General features: G+C 19.5%; 1 protein-coding gene across 1 annotated transcript; it reads left to right on the top strand.

Moving 5' to 3' along the window:
• Positions 1-282: 282 nt before the first annotated feature.
• Positions 283-21,835, top strand: LOC100866153 (peptide transporter family 1). The gene is made up of 9 exons (XM_003693702.4): positions 283-754; positions 5,585-5,663; positions 5,873-6,098; positions 8,712-8,986; positions 9,064-9,146; positions 11,328-11,741; positions 11,890-12,139; positions 15,550-16,133; positions 20,988-21,835. The coding sequence occupies exons 1-9, from the start codon at positions 725-727 to the stop codon at positions 21,159-21,161; spliced, it is 2,115 nt and encodes a 704-aa protein (XP_003693750.2). The 5' UTR covers positions 283-724; the 3' UTR covers positions 21,162-21,835.
• The last annotated feature ends 265 nt before the right edge of the window (positions 21,836-22,100 follow it).

Below are 22,100 nucleotides of genomic sequence, written 5' to 3' on the forward strand. Positions count from 1 at the left end.
TAATTTAATAATTGTCTATGGAAATATTTCAATGTTTTAATATCTCTTTCAAATTATTTCAAATTTTTCTGACATTTGTTTTATAAAAATATTTCTTTATAATATATTTGTTTCATAAAAATTTTTCGTTTATATTATTTCTTTATAAATGTTATCTGAACACAATTCAGTTTATATGTAGCTAAAATGCTAAGTTGGTATTAAAAAGAGGGGGGAAGGACTTTCACATTGTACCAACTATTACGCGGTCGTACAACTACCTAGCAATGTTCGTCAATGCCATCGTCAGACTTAATCGTGATACTTACATATTGTAGGTACGCAACAAAATCAACAGTACAGTTTCAACTACCAACCGCAACGAACGTTATTTTTCTTCGAATAGATTTAAATATTATGATCTAAATTTTACGATTAAAATATTAATATAAAATATTAAAATGTTGTAATATTATAATATATATTATAATATAATTAAAATATTAATATAAAATTAAATATTACTATTATATTTAAACGTTGTGATGTGTGTTTCTAATTTCTTTTTTTCTTTATTATGAAATATATTTTACCTAAAATGTAAATATTTTTATCAATGCAATTAATCCAATATATTTTTCAATATATTCAATATTTCAGTATATTTTATGTGAAACTTTTTTGAATACGTTATATAAATTTTAAAATAATTAATACGATTTGTGTCAAGTAAGCAACGATCACAATGGTTGTGGAAAGTGCGACTGATACGAAGGTAAAAATATTTTTCGAATTCTCCTTATTTTATCTTGTTAACACTAGACATATCATGCAATAAATAATGACAACTTGATATTAATCAATAATAATTTGATTCCTCTCTAAATTTGTAAGTGAAAAAATTTATATTTTCGATGGAATCATATGGATTTTCTTTCTTACTATCTTCATTCTAATTATATTTATTTCATTTTTCTTCTTTGTTAACAACATATTTCTAAAAAATATTCATTGATTTTTTGTAAAAACAAAAAAAAATGTAATGTTTTTTTAATTAAAAACAATATTTCATTATAACCAATATTATATTCAATATTAACATTTTCCTTTTTTTATAAAAAATTAAAACAAAAGAATATACATTTTTTCCCTTTCTTTTTTATAGAAAATATTAATTTTAAGTTTAAGTTAATTTTAAGTTAATCTTACAAAATAGATTTTAAATTAATATTCTATTTTTGCTTTTTTATTCATTATTATTATACATAATTACTAAATATACATATATACAGAATATATAAAAAGTAAATATAAAGAATATTATAGTGTAATTCTACATCTCTAAATCTGAAGATCTGTAAATAAAAGTGCATACAAAAATGACTTTGATCTCAAAATTCAAGGTTTAATTTTTTTTTTATTTTATAGTATTCTACTCATTAGAAAAATTTCAAATCATAAGTTGCAAATTAATTATTGATTTGAAAAAAAATATTAAATTTCCATTAGTTTTTTCGAATTTGTCTTATTTATAATTATATAATCTTTTTAGTTAATCGAATTTGTTTTATTTATAGCTTTACATTTTTCAGTCAATGAGAAGAAAAATAGAAAAATATATTTCAGATTTATCATTATATATATATATATATATATTCCATATTGCATAAAGCATCGAAACAATGCGTCAATTAACATTATATACGATAGTACCAGTACACTATAGTAGTACTCTCTTTCTCTTCTTTCCATTCATAACAATGGAATGAAAATTAGACACATTCGAAAAAAGATACTGATCGTGAATGAAATATTTCTAATAAATTCATTTCATTTTTCTTTTATTTTCGTACTTGATCATCCTTTATTTTCGAAATACAAATTTTTTTATAATATTTTTTTTTTCTTTTTCTTGCTCGATATTTAAGCAACACTGAAGTCTATTCTTAAAAATTTTTATATACATTGAAACACATATATGCATCAAGTTAAGCAATAAATTTAAATTAATAATCACTAAAAACTGAAACATTATTCTATCACTTTTAATCTTGTCAACTATTGACTTAAATTGAATACATGTATCGTAATATGTTTCAATGTTTCAAAAAAAAAATGCGAATTCGATGTTGTTTAAATGGTAAAAAAGAAAAAAAAAAAAAAAAAGAAAAAACGAAAGAATATAAAGAAATGGGATATATAATGATAAATCTGGAAAATGGTAGATCTGAATCTATATATATCCACAATAAATATTATTTTTCTAACGAAAGAATATAAGTATTATAAATTAAATTATAAAATAATAAATAAAATAAATTCGAAAACTAAATAGAATTTTAATATTTTTATGATGAATATTTTAATATCTTTATGATAAATAGAATACAATAAAAAAAATTTGAGCTTGATTTTCAAAGATACTATTGGTAGATCATTTTTAGAAATCAAAATAAGGAAAAAGCTGATATAAAAGTCTCGATTGAGACTTATTTATTAAATTATATATTATAACAATTTTTTTATTAAATTATATATTATAACAATATATATTATAATAATTACAATTATAATAAATAAAGTCTGTGTTAGACAAATGTGACAGAAATAGAATGTGACGGTTCTATTCGTCACATCGCCGTTTGATATTGTCTCCGTTTCGCTTTATCTAATGCAATTGATAAATTGCTTAAATTGCTCATAACTTAATAAATAACTCAACCAAAAGTTTTATATATCAATTTTTGTATCTATTTTAATTTAAAAATCTCATAAATATATTAATACTTTATATATATATACATATATTTGAAAGTTTACAAAATATATCATAACTAATTGATTATAATATGATATGATCTTGACATAATATCAAAGATAGTATTAAGAAATCTCTTCTAAGTAATTTTATTTTATTATATATTGATATTTTCAGATTTTTTCCATTTTTCAGTTTTGTCAATATTCGTAATAAATAATCATTTAAGTTTGTAAAATTTTTCTTTTATTTTATATTTTTATAGATAATAAAAATTAAAATCATTGAATCATTATCATTAATATTTATAAGGATCTCTTCAATTTTATTATTATTATCATGTTTTTATGTTATAATTATACATAATTTCTACAGAAATAGTAAAAAAGTTAAAAACTTATAAACGAATCATTACACGGCTAATTTCAATTCATGGTTTATTTAAAGAATATTGTTAACTTATCTCATTCCTAATATTATTTGAGTAAGATAAGTTTCAATAAGTAAAAAAAAAAAAATAGATAAAAATACATACTTGTACAATGTTCTCAATTTTACGTTCATGAAAAATTTTTTGTAACAAAATAATAATAAATAAATAATTATAATAAATAATAATAAATTGATCATTATATTAATTATTAAAATTGTGTTATTAAACATAAGATTTTTGAAATATATAAATAGAAAATAAACATTTTTCGGATGATTTAGGATTATTCGAATGACTTTTTTAAAAATGAAAACGACTTAAAAAAATAATATTTCAAATATATATTTTAATTTCATCTTATACAAATTATTATACATAATTACTAAATATACGTACAGAATATATAAAAAATAAGTATAAAGATTGTAAGTATAATATTATGAATAAATAAGTAGAAAAATATAATCAAAGAAGTATAAAGAAAAATATTTCAATAAAGTTTTTAGCTTTAATATTATTAGTTGCAATTTAACATTACACTATGTACCAGAAATAGCAAGAGTGGGACATATTAAACGAGACATTGTAATCATCTCGAATCTAGTGAATTTTATTAGAATGAAATTATATATTTTTGGTATTCAATCATATTTTTAAAAATTACTATCAATTCATATAGCGTATTAAAAATACTGATTGAAACTTATTTATTACCTTATGAGTAATTTATATTTGTATTGAAAGTGAAAAATTATGTGATAAAGATAGTTACCTTGCTTTATCTCCATCTCATTTCATCTGTATATAAAATATATAATACAAACTTCAATTGTTTATAACTTAATAAATAAATCTTAACCGATATTTTTATATTTATTTTGGTTTTTAGATTTGATCATTTAAAGAAGATATTCCATAAATATATTATCACTTTATAATAGCGACAGATGATTAATTGTTTTTTATGTTTCAAAATAAAATTTTTCCCATTTTTTTTGCAAAGAATGAAATATTGTTATCTTTGATTTATTTTTTAATTAATCAAAATAATAATATAAAATATTAAGTATAATATCTTTAAATAGTAACTGAACGATTTAAATTTTCAACGTCATATTTGTCACATTTATGAAAGAGACAGAAGAATGAATAGAATATCCCATCTATCGGACAATCACATGATGATCACATGATGATACATATATAGTATTTTTTCTTTCTTGCATTATTGTTGAATAACTTCGAAAATTGAATATTACTTTTAATATAAAATATTTAATATAAAATTTAATGCAACAAAATTGAGATATTTATATAATTTAAAAAAAAAATAAAAAATATTATAATTATAATGTTTAAAAAAATAATAATTAAAAAATTAATATCATTATCTTGTTTTATTACACTCATGTCCGATTCAATATAACCAATTTATGAATGAGAGAAAATACACCTTTTTAAGAATTAAAAATTAAAGTAGATAAATATAAGAAGAAATACTTGTTGATATTATGGCATCATTATTATAGTGAAACAATTGATCTTTCTAATGACATAGAAATTAAATTAATAGAAATTAGAACTAGAATAGTTATTTGCCTTTCTTGCTATATTATCCTACAATATGTTATTTCTTCCTTATAAAGAATGATTCGGATAATATCATCAAATATTATCACCTCATTTTGTGTCATTATTATTAATAGCAAAAAATTTTTTAGATAGAATTGAAAGTTTCAGAATGGGAAAATTTTGATGTTACTAATTTTTTTTGTTTTTTTAGATAATATAAAAGATATATGAAAAAAAATAATTTTATTAACTAAGAAATTAAAAATGAATAATTGTCTGCGATGCTTTTTGCGTTTCAATTAAAATAAATATCTTATTAATTCTAAATATAATATAATATTTTTTTGTCATTTAAACATTAAATGAAATAATATTTTCAAATATTATATTTCTTTATAAATATAATATTTATATTTTAGTTTTATTTTCCTCAGTTTTATTTAATTATATATTATAATTGTATAACTCTATAAAATATTCTTGTTTAACAAAATAATAAACAATCATTTAATAATAACAAACTAACTTTTTTATTATTGTATTTATTATTAAAATTATAGATTAATGTAATTAATTAATTGCTATTTCGAACAAGAATAATTTTTTAATTTATTTTAATTTTAATTATACCTCAAATAGCATCAATGGTGTAAATAATTGAAAATTGTGTCTAATTTACAATAAAAAAAAACAAATTCTTCTTAATCAATAATAATGACAACGAAGTTAATCGGTTCATGTAAAATATACTAGCATTCTTTTCGACTTTACAAATAAACTCGAAACTTTATAGAGCAGATTATACAGTATATCACTATTTCTTTATTTCTATCATTTTTCAGAAGATGAAGTATCCCAAATCGATATTTTTCATCGTTAGCAATGAATTCTGTGAGAGATTCTCTTTCTATGGAATGCGTAGTACGTAAAAAAAAAACTCAATATTTATTTTTCTTATTATTTTTTTTTTATCTTTATGAGTATGAAATTTCGAAATAATAAAATCCTTGATATTTATGTTCTTTATGTATCTTTAATTTATGTATCTCATTTAAGCAATTTGTAATTCCCATTTAAGTAATTTGTAAATATCATTTAATATTGAATAATTTTTTAATTTGTTCATTTAGCCATATTGACGCTTTATCTAAAGAATCAACTGATGTACAGTTCTAATACATCTACCGTAATATATCATATATTCTCGATGATGGTGTACTTTTTCCCTCTATTTGGTGCGATGCTGGCAGATTCCTTATTGGGAAAATTTCGCACGATATTCTATTTAAGTATTATCTACGCCATAGGACAAATTCTATTATCTTTAAGTGCGGCTCCCTTGGGATTACCAAGCAAGTAAGATTAATTTTTTATTTTTAATTTTCATTCTTAATTATTACTTTTAATTCAATAAATTTTTACATGAGGGTAATTTCTAAAATGTTAATTGTCAGATATTGCAAAAACAATATCATCGTTTTATTAATTTTATTTAATTTTATATCTATATAATGCGTATATATAGTTTTAAACAGTTATCGTGGAAAAGAAATATTTTTTATTTTTATTGTCATAACAAAGCACCTTAAAAAATAAATAAATAGTTTTATATAGAATATTTTATTCCTCATATTAAATCAATGTATATAAAATTAATTTGATTTAATTAATTTGTTTGTCTAAAAGTTATTGTCTAAAAAAAGATTATGAAAAAAAGTTTTAATTATTAGATTCTTATTACTCAAAATTTTATCAACATTATTATAAATTTAAATAAATAGTAATATATAGTTAAATATTCGTTTTGGATATTGTAGCGACACTCATAAGAAACGATATTCAAATTTTTTTATCTTAGAACATACAAATTAATTATTAAAATTCTATAAGATATCAAAAAAAACTTATATTATATTTTTTTTTACCAATCTCAAAAGTATACCTATATTTTTTTAATTATTTTTAGTTGTTTTTAAGAAAAATATAATAGAAATAGAAATAGAAATAAAAGAAAATAATAAAAAAATATTTTCTTTTTTTTTATTGTAAAGAGAAAAAATAAAATAACTATTTTTGCTAATATAACATATTAAATAATACTTAATAATATTTAATAATACTTATAAAATAATATTTAATATAAAATAATTTTTTAACATTTTTTTCAAAAAATCTATTTTAAGAAATCTTTTTATAAATTATAATTACTTTATAAAAGATAATATTATTTATTAAAGAAAAAATTAAAAAATAATATTCGTAGAAAATAATATTAAAAAATATTTATTATAACAATAGTTACTTATTACTTTTTTTAATTTATACGAAAAAATCTTAGATATCCCTATAATCTTATCTATGATGAGATTTGAAAAAATTCAAATTTATTAAATTAAATGTTAATATATTTATAAAAAATATTTGGAAAGTTGATTCTACAGACAAAAACGTAAAATTTATCAATATATCGATTAAGATTTATTTATTAAGTTACAAATAAGTTAAATTTGCTGCAATATGATGGAAATATCCTATACTATGTTCATTTTACTTCATTTAAATATAAATTTCTTATAATCGATATTTTTAATTTTTGTATTTGTTTTATGTCTCTAAAATCAATTCTTCAAAAGTATAATATGAATTATGAATATTAACACGATATATAACAAAAAATTCAAATAGAATTTGAAACTTTAGAATTTTCGAAATTCTTTATAAAATAAAGGTTTTAATCAAAACTGCCAAAGATCGAGATTTCTGATACAACTCTAAAATTTATCAAGATTTTAAGAATTTTAATTATATTTAGAATAATTCAATTCTTCATAGTCATGAAAAATTTAAATTTTAAAATTAAGATTTAAATAATCATTATTATTCAGCATGACAAAACAATTGAAAATCATTAAAAAATTTCGTTTACTGTTCATTATGGAGGAGAAGATATTTTTTATCTATATTAGAGTAATTATAAATGAAAAATGAAACGAATAATTCTAAAAAATTATATATGAAGTGTGCTATACAAATATAAATATTGAAAACTTTATAAATTTTTTATTTTTTCTAATTATAAATGAATTGAATGAGTAGAAATAATACGATGCAATTTTCGATAAAATTATTATTTTAATCATTAAATACAACAATAATATATAAATCATATATAAATTTATTGTAAATCATATATAAATTTATTGTATATAATCATATATAAATTTCATTGTATAATCACAAAATAAAATAGAATAAATTTTTTAAAAATTTTCTTTGAAATTTTCTGCAATGGAAAAAAAAATTAATAATAAGAGTTATAAAAGATCATTGAAATTTTCATTTTTTAAATTTAAATTTTAATCACTTAAAGATTTTATATACTATTATTTACTATTATATATATATATATATATATATACGAAACATAAAAATTTTGATATATGATATCAAAATATATATCTGTTTTTTTTTACTACAATTTTTCATTCATTTAATAGAAATCCATGTTAATATGAGAGGATTTTATAGAATATTGCTTTTAAATATGTAGTAATATATTAAATCCCATGAATAGAAACAATTTTTTTTAATTATCTAATGATTAATTTGTTTATTATATTTTTTATATAACAAGAAATATGTATATATATATATATATATATATATATATATATATATATATATATATATATATTTTTATATAATAAAAATATAAAATATATTTTTAATTATATTATACTCTAACTATTGTTCAGTTAATTAAGCATTACTAAAAATTTCGTAACATAAACAGAATTTTATCGTATATAAATTCGTTAATTAATAAGTTAATATTGTTTAATTCAATTTATATTATAGAATATAACTTGCAAATAAAAATAAAAAATATATGATGATCGTTTTCAAATTTGAAATTGTTTATTTGAATTTGACTTTTAATTGTGTTTATCAAATTGTGTAACTTTTCAGTGAATGTTCATTACTTAGTCTACTCCTTATAGCCATTGGTACAGGCGGTATAAAACCTTGTGTGGCTGCATTCGGTGGTGACCAATTCGTGTTACCGCAACAGGAACGATATTTGTCCACATTTTTCTCCTTGTTTTACTTTTCCATCAATTCTGGATCGTTGATCTCGAGTTTCTTGATGCCCATAATACGTAACGATATCGCATGTTTTGGTGAAAATACTTGTTATTCTTTAGCATTTTTTGTGCCAGCCGTACTTATGATTTTATCTATCAGTAAGTTCTATAAAAAAAAATTCGAAAATTCTTCTAAAATAACGAAATAATTTAATTATCCTGATTTTTTTCTTCAGTATTATTCGTCTTCGGTAAACCTATGTACAAAATAGTAAAACCTACAGGCAATGTCGTGTTAAATGTTTCTAAATGTATATCGGTAAGTTCGACCATGCAAAATCACACAATTGATTAAGGAAAAACTAGATAACGCGGTTTACCTTTAAAAAGAAATCAAAAACAAGTTTTTCAGTATTGTGAAATGTTGATTATTTAAATTAATTGGAAGAAAATAATATCTTTTGGATAAATGATTTTTTGAAATAATAAATTTGAAAATGATTTATAAAAATAATATAAATCAAATAAAAAATATTTAATAAATTATAAATTATAGAATAAGTGTAATTTAAATTTAATAAATTATAGAATAAGTGTAATTTAAAACAAAACCAATTTATTTCAAATGAATAAAAAATTATAGCAAAGGATAGTAAATAAAAATAAAAGTACATAATATTATAGGGAAATTAATAAGCCTTTATATTTTAAATTCTCAGTAATATTCCAATTTTTTTTTTATTTTTAAATTGAAAAATAAATATAAAAGTAAAATTTTTTTTTAATCTAATTAGATACGAAAATCACAGCATAGAAACAGTTATTTTAAGATTAAATTAAATTAAGTTAGTAGAAAATATTAATTTTAAATATTAAAATTTATAGTAATCTTGCAATAATCTATACATTTATATTACATTTTACATATGAAATTATGTGCATTTTTTCTTCTTTTATTTTTCCTGTATTAGTTATTGATTCATATTGCAAGCAACCTTTTCTCATAATAGATTATAGAATATTTCAAATTATATTCATTTTTAATATTCACAAATTAGTAACGTATATTAAAATTTCACTCACATTTTGTGATCTCGAAATTATGGCAAAATTGACATGAAACAATAAAATTAACATAACATGATAAATTATATATTTTAAATTTTTGTTATATTTTAATACATGATTGTATACTTGCTGAAAAGCTTTGCAAATTAACGTTTTACTTCTCTATAAAAATATCAAAATTATGATTTATTTCTAAATTGATTAAAAGCATTGATTAATCAATTCTATCATTTACAATGTTATAAATTAAATAGCATAATATAATTGTTTTGCACAATATAATTTGTCTTCTTACACTCTTTTTTTTTCTTTTTAATGCATCATATCATGATACATATTCGTGTGTAAAATGAAAACAATTACCTTATCTCTGTGATTATGTTTCATTAATTATAATTATTATTATATATAACATTATTTGTTGTATATGGTTTAGAACGTTTTGTATTCAATCAATTATATTCTATCGCTCAATTAAATACATTTTCAATCCTTTTTAAATATGTAACTTAATTTATTTCTTAATTTTAACATCAATTTTTTTTTTTATTATTCATCAGATATAAATGAAATCTTCGGATAATATTCTATTAATTACTTTTTATTTCTTTTAAAAAAATATTAGTAACTTTTTTTTTCTTAAAATCATATTAAGTATTCATTTTCATTCTTATAAATATTATTTTGTTTACGTAGATAACATATTAATATATATGTAACACAGATTATATTTTTTAAAATAAGATATAAAATTTTAAATAAAAAATAAATTATCATATTATATTTTTATAATATATATTTATATTTATATTTATATAATTTATATTTTTATATTTTAAAAATTTATTTTTTGGCTTTTTAACTATAATAATTGTAGAAAATACAAAATTCATATAATTATGTACAATGTATATATATATATATTTTTTTTTAAAAAATAGATTTAAATAAAATAAAATAAAAAGTACGATAAAAATTAAGAAAACAAATATATGGTAATTTATAACAATATATAATATCTTTGAAAATAAAATATTAACAAAAAATTTAGACGATTTAAAAATTTAAAATGATTATTTATGAATAAGTATGTAACTATATAATATATTATATAATAAGGTTATAAGATTAAGATTAAGATTAAGATTTTGTAAAAAAAAATTAAAAATTAAAATTATTATAATATTTATTTATTTATGAATGGAAAGATTAATAATCGCATTTTATCATACTTATAAATGATCGAAAAATATTCGAATACATTATTGTCATTTATTTTGATGTATCGCTATTTGTGTAGTTAAAACAAAAGTAAAACATTTTTGTGAATAAAAACGTATTATCTAGTTTTTTTTTAATTGAACTAAATTTTAGTATCACAATAGTAAAAATTATTTATGAATTATTTATGAATCGTATTTGAAATTTTTAGCATGCTATTTATAGAAAGGTAACGTCGAAAGATGTTAAAAGGGATTATTGGCTCGACTATGCAGATGACAAGTATGACAAATTGTTGATAAATGATATAAAGGCAGCTCTACAGGTGATGATATTATTTATTCCGATACCGATTTTTTGGGCACTTTTCGATCAACAAGGATCTCGATGGACGGTTCAAGCAACCAAAATGAACGGTGAAATTGGAAACTTCCTACTTCAACCAGATCAGATGCAAGTGTTCAATCCTTTCTTCGTTCTTGCATTCATACCTTTGTTTGAGACTTGTCTTTATCCAATCATGATGAAATTTGGCTTTCGAACTCCGTTAAGAATAATGGTAATCGGTGGTTTTTTAGCTGCTTTGTCTTTCGTTGTTGCAGCTATTGTTGAATTTCAACTCGAGGTACGTGATTAAATTGAAAATACAAGCGATATATAAATCATTAAATACGAAAAAAAATTTTTGTAATTGTATCAAAATAATTTCATAAGGAATATTTTCAATGCATTTTTATATGTTATTTATTGAATAAATTTTTTTTATTTTTCAGTCAACGTATCCAGTTTTGCCTTCGAAAGATTTTTCGCAATTACGCATTTTCAATACTTTAAATTGTTCTGTAGAGGGGAAATTACAAGTCGAGAACGAATTGGAAGAATTATCTTTTGTCGTTAAAAGTATGGATATGTGGGAGAATAAATATATCAAGACAAATGGCCAAAAAAATTTTAATTATTTAGTAAATTTCAAGACATGCAATGAAGCCGGAATTACGAACATATTTTCAAATGAAATAGATGGTATGTATATCAATAATTTCACAAAAATAATTATTTAAGAATTTTAAAATTCTTTGAGATAATTTTTGTTTAATCTTCAGCAACAGATTCTTCAAAGTTTTTAAAACTGAATATATTGGTTAAACGGATATCATTACGTAATCATTGCATGTTTATATTTGACTTAACTTTACAATAGTTATTGTAAGCTAATCGAGTTTTTATAATTTATCAATTTAAAGAATTTATTATAATATATTAAAATTATATTTTACAATCTTTATACAATATTTTAACATTTTATCGCATGTTCAAGTTTTTTCAAATATTGAAAAGTAGAATAAAATCAAATAATCGGTTTGCACGATAATTTATTACAGTTAAACCTATAATTTTTGTATTTACATGTTCGTTTCTAATTTTTTATTCATTAAATAAATTACAATATATTTATATAAGACAAAAATAAAATAAGTTTAAAAAATATTTTTAAATAAAATGAAGTTAATATAAGAATAATTATATTTAGAAAATAATTATATTATTTAGACATTATACATATAATTTGTAACATACAATAACCTGTACTTATATCACTATGCAATCGCTTATCTACAGTTTTTATAAACATATCGCGGTGACCGACATTCAAAATATATAACAGCTGAACCACTTAAAAAGCAATTTTCTCATGAATTTTCATCATGATTTAAAATACTTCAATTAATAACAAGCTTGAACATTTTATTGGATCTATGGAATGTGAAAATAATAAATATATAAAACAACCGGAGAGCGAGAAGAGGGCTTAAATTATATCAAAATTATATCGAAATTATAATAATAGAAATTACAAGAATAGATATTAATATTAAGTATAAGATTCATATTGCTATTATTGCAATTTCGCTTGTTCAAGGATTGTTTTATAATTTATATTCCTTCAGATTCGAGAAATGTTCAAATTACAAATAAATAATATATTTATCTAAAGAAACGAGATAGTAGACATAAATCATACACCATTGTTACAGCTACAACTATTAAATACCGATTGAATATCACTTGATTTTCCGTCAAATCGGTACTATTGTTCTACACCAATTTCTGAAAATGTTAACATCTTTTAAAACTGAATAACTTTTTTAAAATTGGATCAAATAATTTTTTTCAATAATTATTCAAAATAGAAAATACCGATTTCACTGATTTTTGAACATATTGTAAAAATCAACATTTCGAACAATTTTTTTCTTTGCATGTTATTATTTGACCATAGTTTCTGAGATATTTGCAAAAAAAAATTGTTTATTATTTTATAAAATTTTTTTTTATATATATACATCCGCAGTTACGTGTGCATATGACAGCCACTTTCTGTTAATTTAAATGGCGGCAGCAAGCAATTAAGATATATGATGGATATTACTAAAAAAAAATCTTCCTTATAGATTAAAATGGTTTAAAATCTTTCAAATCCAACGCTCGACTATTCCATGAATCTACAAGTATGCAAAAATAAAATATAAATACAACTCTGAGCAACCGAAATTACGAGAAACTAAGATGATTATTATAACTTTGATCATTATAATTTCAATCAAGGATTTTATATTTTATTTTTATTAAATTTGAGACATTTTAAGTCTATATATATAAGAAGTTTTTCTTGACTGATTATATATTTTTTATGATGTATAGAAATAACAAGTAATAAATATTTAGAGAAATAATAAATAATTGTTGCATATTTACGCAATCGCGGATATATAAGAGAAATTCTATATAATAACAGCAATCTTTTTTTTTTTGCAAATATTTCAAACAGGAATAATATACAAAGGAAAAGTAGTTCAAAATTTTGTCCTTTACAACATATCCAAAAAGTATTAAAAACGATAAAAACCCTCCTTATTTCAAATAATTATTAAAAATTTGAATTTTTTGATCTGATTTCAAGTGATTTCATTTTCATTCATTTTCAAATATTTTTGAAAGTCATTTATGTAATAGTTTTTGCTAAGCCAAAAATCATTCATATATTTATAAATGCGAATATTTACCAAATATGTTTATCTAAACAATAGATAATTAATTTTATTTTTTTGATTTATTTTGATTTATTATAATTATATATCATACTGATGTATGGATATATATATATATATATATATATATATGTATATATATATAATTCATTGTAATAATAATAACCATTTTTTGTATATAGAAAAAAATTATTTAAAATGTTGATTTGTATATTATAAATTTTCAAAAATTATCGATTATGATGATCCATTTTTTTAAAAATAATTACTAAAAAAATTTTATATTATGTAATATAATTATGTAATATAATTATATTATATTTATAATAGATATAATAGATTATATCTTTCATAATGGATATCCTATTTTTATATTATGATAAAATCAGATATTTTGATACTTTCAAAAAATCAAAGATGTTTATTTGTGAATCAAAATTTTTTTTAGAAAAAAATATTTTTTAATTTTTTAATTTCGTACGATTTCTCAAAATTTTTTTTATTCTAATTTTTTACGGATAAAATTCGAATGATTTCTATGGCTGATCAAAGTAAAATTCAAAGAGAATGATAGAAATATGAAATAAACATAAAATATAAAAGTTTTATTTAATATAAAATTTATATTTATTTTATATTAGATATTTATTGGTTTCCCAAATATTAATAAAGAACTTTCATATATATTATAAATAAAAGATATGTAATTTTTGAAAAAATCTATGAAGCAGAGCTCAGCTTCTTTCCTTGCATTTCCATTTTAGAAAACATCTACATCAATTTAACTCTTGAGCAATCCTTATTTATTTTGAAGATAAATAATTAATTTTTCGATTAATGAAACAGATGGATGAATAGAAAACTAATATAGAAATTGCCAAATGGAGAACGTGATGCACACAGGAATATAATATATAAAAACAAAATAAAAGAATGATAAGCTTTTTATTAATAAAACTTTGGAAACTAATAAATATGAAAGCATGAAGCTGAAATTTGACATTTAGATAGAAATCCATCTGCAATGAATGATTTCATTGGCCAAACGAAATAAAAATTTGTGAATTTGAATTAATTAAGTTAGAATAATTAAGTTAGATTCTAAATGTCAAATTTCTTTTTTGTTAACAGGAAAAATATAATATCCGTTTTAGCTATATTATACTTCTAATTATTTTTTAAAATATATTTTCTTTTTTTTTTAATTTTTTCAATCATTCTAATATTATTTTCATTAAAAATCTATTGATAATATATAATTTTGATAGAGAAACTATTCATTTCTGTTTATGTATATCCAGTGGCAGAGATTTAAATGAGAACTCCAAATTTCACCCACGTTTATAAATTTTAATGAAATTTTACGATTCTATGTATTTTTAGGAAAAATCTCTATATCTGAAGCCGAAGCAAATTCTTGGATTATCACGCCAAAAGGTCTTTCTGATCATTACAAAGATTCGATAGACAAATCAAGAACAGGTGATCCTTTAGTGCGTGGTCTCATCTTTGTAAACACATCGGAATCTGTTTCCTTAGAATTGATGAAGGATGGTATATCTTCTCTTAAATTAATGATAAATAGCAGCTTTGACACAATTGAGGAATTAAAGTTGATTAAGCCTAATAGATATGACATTTATTTAAATAATGAAAAAGTACAAAGCAATGTTCCCTTCAAACTTGGCGGAGTTTATACAATAGTAGGATCTGTTTTTGAAAATAAAAAGAATGCTGCAGTCGTAACGGTGACTGATCCAAATTCAATACATATATTATGGTTGATTCCTCAATATATTATTATTACGATGAGTGAAGTCATGTTTTCCGTGACTGGATTAGAATTTGCATTCACACAAGCACCTAGCAGCATGAAATCTCTTCTACAAGCTTGCTGGCTATTAACAGTAGCTTTTGGTAATCTCATTGTAGTCATTGTTGCTGAAGTTTCCATCTTTAATCGGCAAGTAAGTATAAAAATGAAATGGATTAATTTCATTTTTAAACACTTAATATTAAATCCATATTAATGTTCGTGAACAGCTTACAAACAATTTTAGTAAAATTTTACTCAAAAAATATATTATTATTATTCGTTTAGTTTACATTTTGTAAACTAAAAAACGCAAAAGAACTATTCATGCTACTCATGAATTCGTGAATAATAGTGTGAATCCAACACTGATAACAATCTTAACATAAATAGATGTATAGAAGCTTTTAATAGAAACATACAAGATTACATTTTTTAACAAAAAATAAAGATTAAAATAATTAAAGATTAAAATAAGACAAAAATCAAGAATAAGATCATTCGGTTTTGTTTCTTAATTATTAATAATTAAAAATTGATGGAAATAATGTAGGACATTATAAAAAGCACATATAATAATTCTCAAGCTCAATAACATATGAATAATATTTTATATAAATTTTTACCTTACATGAGTTATAAAAAAGAAAAAACGATGAAATAAATGAATTGGTCCTATTGCCTGTTGATTTTTGTTTTATTATGATTTAAAAAATCATTCATTAAAATTTTAGTCATCTCATATATATATATATATATATATATACTTAAAACTAAATTAAACATGAAGATAAAACTCAAAAAATTTGAAATTAAATAAAAAAAATGGGAAAAAAATAAGAAAAAAAATAAGAAAAAATTTGCAATTAAATAATAAAATAATGAATTTAGTCTCGATTAGCTTTCTTTTTATCGACTTTAATGACTTTGAAATATGTTATAAAAAATATGATTTTAAACAATTTTTTTTTCATTACACATAACAGATAATCAATTTTAATTTTCGAATTATTAAGACAAAAAACTTTTACAAGATTCATAATAATATATCAATAATATGCAACTATTATTTATCATGTGTTTATAATGGATAAAATAATATTATATAGTTATAATTAATATTTATTAATTAGTATTTATAGCAAGTTTTATGAAAATAAAATATAAAACAATTTTTAAACAATCGAAATTATAATAGTCGAAATGAAAATTTTTAAACAATGATAGTGATCAATCTCACGCTTACAAGAAAAGATCTTCAATTCACAAATTCAAAAAATTTTGAAACTTTAGGAATATATAGAATATAGATATACAAATTTTTTATTATCCAAATTCATTTTAAAGAGATAAAATTAATTTATGAAAATTCGATTATTTTTTGACTTTGTGTAATTCGTGAATTGTAAAAGATAGAGAAAAACTTTTCAGACAAAAGTTTTAATGAAAACTTGATAAAAAAAATTTATGAATTGTTGTTTATGTAATTAGAAAAAAGTTATAAACAAAAAATTATTATTTTTTTTTATTCATTTTTTCTTGTAAAATTTCAATTACGAAACAATATGAAGAAATAAATTTTTCTTTTATTACAAACATAAGTTTTATTGTATTGCTATTTTGTTCTGCATAATCTGGAAGAATTTTTAGAGCTCATTATATATATATAATACGTATGTTGCATAACGAGTAATCTTTTTTTAACGCTTATTGCATAAGATAATTTTTAATATTGAAACAAGTGGAAATGAAGGAAATGACTGTTTGATATATCTCTATTAAAATTTTTTATTTTTAACGTGATTATCGAATTTTTATTTTGATTGAGAATGAAGAAATATAATTCAATTATATATGCATATATACAGTTTTTCAAAAATGTGTTATTTAACATCTGTTAATTGAATATTCCTGAGATAATTTCAAATAACATTTTTTTTTTGCAAAAATTTTTGTTTCGCTTTTATTAACGAGTTACTAACAAAAAAACACTACAATTACAGAGCGCGTACATAAGTTAAGTTGCGACTATAATAACTTGTTACCAAACAGAAACAAATCCAAACAATATATGTATATCGGAAAATATGTTGAATATTATAGTTTACTCATTGTTCATAATATAGTTTTTTTACTAATAAAGAAATATTTGTTATATTCAATACACTTTTTTCAATATATAGAATTGAATATAGTTGTTTGGATTTTCTTTCAAAATAATAAAAAATGAAAAGATAAATTTCTTAGAAGTTGATAGGAAATATGGTATAGCTATGTGTGGTAAATATAGATTGTACTGTAACACTTTTGCAATTAAAGCAATTCCTTGCGCAATTAAAGAATGACCGGAATGTAATTCTAGATTCTAGATTCCGTTATCAGCATTAAATGTATTTTTTTGTGTCAATATTTTTAACGTGAAATTTTACATTATTTTATAAAATTTTATAAAATTCGAAGTAATTTCATTTAACTGCATAATATCTACGTCATATGATTGGATAATAAATTTTGTTTACTTTCCTAAACATTATTTTATAAGTTTTTTAAAATTAATAATTTAATATTAAGATATTTTAGAATTTTTCAAATCATGTCTTTTATTGTCTCCTAAAACCCATCTTCGAAGCTCTAAATCATAAATGATATGAGCATCAATTACAATGATAAATTTGTTATAAACATATTTAAATTTGTAATAACTTTTTCTTTCTGTGTTTCTTCTCTATTCAATGTCTCTTCTCATCTAATCGTTTAAATAATTATGTATAACAAATATATGAAAGTCTTCGTAACATAATTATATACTATATACCATTATACAATATCATTTATACAATTATTGTATGATGTCATAAGATAAAACTTCGAAATTTATATATCATAGATTCTAGAGAAAATTATTTCCTCTTTCAAAATGCATTTATTTTATAATCTAAAATCATAATATCATTCTTTTCTATATATATATATATATATATATATATATATATATATATATATATATATATATTCTCTATATATATTCTCTTCTTTTCTCTATTACTTCCAAAAATTCATCACATATTGGATATTATCTACATTCTACAAAAATAGTTTAAATAATACCAAAAACTTGAATGTAATATCAATTTTCATTAAAAATAAAATGCCCTTTTGCAATTTAATGATCATTTTATTTATATAATTTTATTTCTTTTACATAAATTGGAGTTTCATTTATTATTATAATTATTATTTATAATTTCAAATATAATCAATACCAATTAGAAATTTATGTAAATTTATGTGTATTTTTTATTTTATTATAAAATTTGTTAACAGTAAAAAGATATTGATTTTTTTTAATCTATTATAGATATAGAATAATAAATATATTTTTTATTATAGAATCAATATATATTTATTATTTTATATCTATAATAGATTAAAAAAAAACAGTATTTTTTTATTGTTAACAAATTTTCATTAATCTTCATTAAAAATGCTTTCAAAATTATTGACAACAATAAATAGCCATTCATTTATTTTATTAGATATAATGAAAATGAAATTCATAATATGATTCTTTCATAAGTATATATTTTTCTTCGACTTATGTGATATATTAAAATCGAATGATATATCATGAAAATTTTTTATTATATGGCATATCATATAATAAGATGCAGAAATTCACTTCCAAATTGAACAAATATAGTAATACAAGTTGCTTATATACAACAAAACAACAAAACTTATATTTATAAATATAATATAATAAATATAATTAAAAAAATATATTTTTTATGCTTATAACTATATTTTATAATTATTGAAACTATTAATTAAAATTTCATATGAAAAAATGAATTAAAAAAAAATTATAATTTTTTTGCTCATAATTTTTTTTTAATTACATAAATAATTGATAAATCTTTCATCAAACGATAGTTCTTTTTAAAATAATTTTCTTTTTTGAGAATTTTTTTTTTATCTCTTATAATTCGCGAATTGTAGTACAAAATCTGAAAATAGCCGAATTTTTATGAATTAATTTTTATTTAGAATAAATTTGGACAGCAAAAAAATTGTAATATATATCTCTAAGGTTTCAAAATTTTTTGAATTTGCAGATTGAAGATCTTTTCTTTATAAGTTTTCACGTTATATACGGAATATTAATATATTTTTATAATGTCTTTGAAAAATTCAAAATAAAAGTTAATAAGAGATTTATTTATTAATTGTTTCTTGCTTCATATAATGCAAATTTTATTTTTATTTTTAACTTAATAAATAAAATTCAATTTATATTGTATATTGTTTTGACTTTTAATCGTAATCGATATCGTAAAAATATAGTAGTATTACCATATATTACAATGAAATCTCTAATAATTTTCATTTAAATCCATAAGAAAGTAAATTTTCGATAATTTTACTTATTATACATATATATTATGTGTTTGTGTAAATAATTGATAATAATTATGGTAGTCATATATATATTATCATGGACGTATAGATAGAATTCAATAATATAGTATCAAAATAATTCGAAAAACCGATCCTCAATTATATATAAAGAATATACACATTATATATAATATAATATATTATAATATACATATAATATATATTATTAGTAACAAATTAATCGTTCGCAAATTTTTAGATTTTTTATCTTGGTCTTTATGCAAAGATATTCAAAAAAAACTTAATATTTATTAACTAATGTTATCTCTTATTTTTAATTCCAATTAATTCATCTTAGAGTAAAAAAAGTATAAATAAATTATTAAAGTTTGTTTCTTAATTTTTTTCAGTAAGTGTATATATTTCAAGTTCACTATAAGATCTGTAAAGAGAGACTTAATCAATAGATTGATTAAAAAAATTTTTCTTTGAATTTCGAGAATTTTAAAAATTTCGAGAATTACAAGACATCATATTATTTAATTTTGTTATTTTATAAACTTCTTTCTAAAATTAAAATTAATATGTTTTTTTCATTTTTGTTGTTTAGGTCTATGAATTTTTGCTGTTTGCGGGATTGATGTTTATCGATGTGATAATTTTTGCTGTGATGGCGAAATTGTATAAATATGTAAATACTCCGAAAAATGAAGAAATAAGCGAAAATATTCAAATGGATGAAAAAGATGGAATAATTAATGAAGCCTTTAAAAACGATCAATAAACAATATAATTACATGATTGTACAGTTCATTACCTTACTTTTGTATAAATATGTTCATATTGTTTTAAAATAATTAAAATTCAAATTTAGTGTTGTAAATATTAGTTTGTTTTTTTAAATATACATCGATTGAAATTTAATAATTGAAAACAATATAGAATTATACCAATGTATCACTATAAGAAATATTTTTAATTGATTTTTTCAAAATATTTTTAAACAAAAAAAAAATTTAGCATACAAGTTTAATTTATTTTCTTCAAAATAGAAAAAACATTTATATAAAAGAATTAAATTTTTATACAAATTTTGCGTAAAATACAATTATTAAATTAATTCAAGAAATTTATATAAGTGAAAAAAGAAAAAAAATAGAAAATTATAATTTATAAAAACACAATGAAAATTTATATAATTTATAAAATAATATTTTAATTTGCCAAGTATTTTATTATAACTATGTTATTTTCTATAATATTTCTTGTCATGGAATATTAAATCCTAAAATAATATAACATTTTAATTGTTGTTAAATAACAATATGATAAATATTTATATCATATTTTATGAATGTAACATATCAAACTTGTAAATAGATATATCACTATGAATAAAAGTATACATATTTTTGTAAAAATGTAATCATTATTCGATAATAAATATCTACTATTTTACTTTTCTTTATGTTATTTTAAAATGATTGTTTTGACTTAATAATTTTATATACATTGCATATATTATATTATATATATATTATTTTATTTTTCAATCTTTTACTTTAAATTAAATCAATGCATTCTATTTTCATTTCATAAAATTTGTCGTATAGATTAGAAAATGCAAATTCTTTATAAAATAAACAATTTATTTAGTAAAATAATAATACATCATTTATTATTTGTATTTTACATCATTTTTTTCAATTAATGGAAGAACGAA

The sequence above is a fragment of the Apis florea genome, unplaced genomic scaffold (assembly GCF_048593485.1).
Source record: "Apis florea isolate Af1SG1 unplaced genomic scaffold, ASM4859348v1 contig_3794_pilon, whole genome shotgun sequence".
Classification (NCBI taxonomy): domain Eukaryota; kingdom Metazoa; phylum Arthropoda; class Insecta; order Hymenoptera; family Apidae; genus Apis; species Apis florea.

What these genes read in the sequence shown, in the direction of transcription:
- LOC100866153 (XM_003693702.4), top strand. Translation starts at nt 725, where the DNA reads ATGGTTGTGGAAAGTGCGACTGATACGAAG. An exon ending in CTCTTTCTATGGAATGCGTA is followed by an intron (nt 5,664 to 5,872) that starts GTACGTAAAAAA and finishes TTGTTCATTTAG; the next exon opens with CCATATTGACGCTTTATCTA. An exon ending in TTGTTGAATTTCAACTCGAG is followed by an intron (nt 11,742 to 11,889) that starts GTACGTGATTAA and finishes TTTATTTTTCAG; the next exon opens with TCAACGTATCCAGTTTTGCC.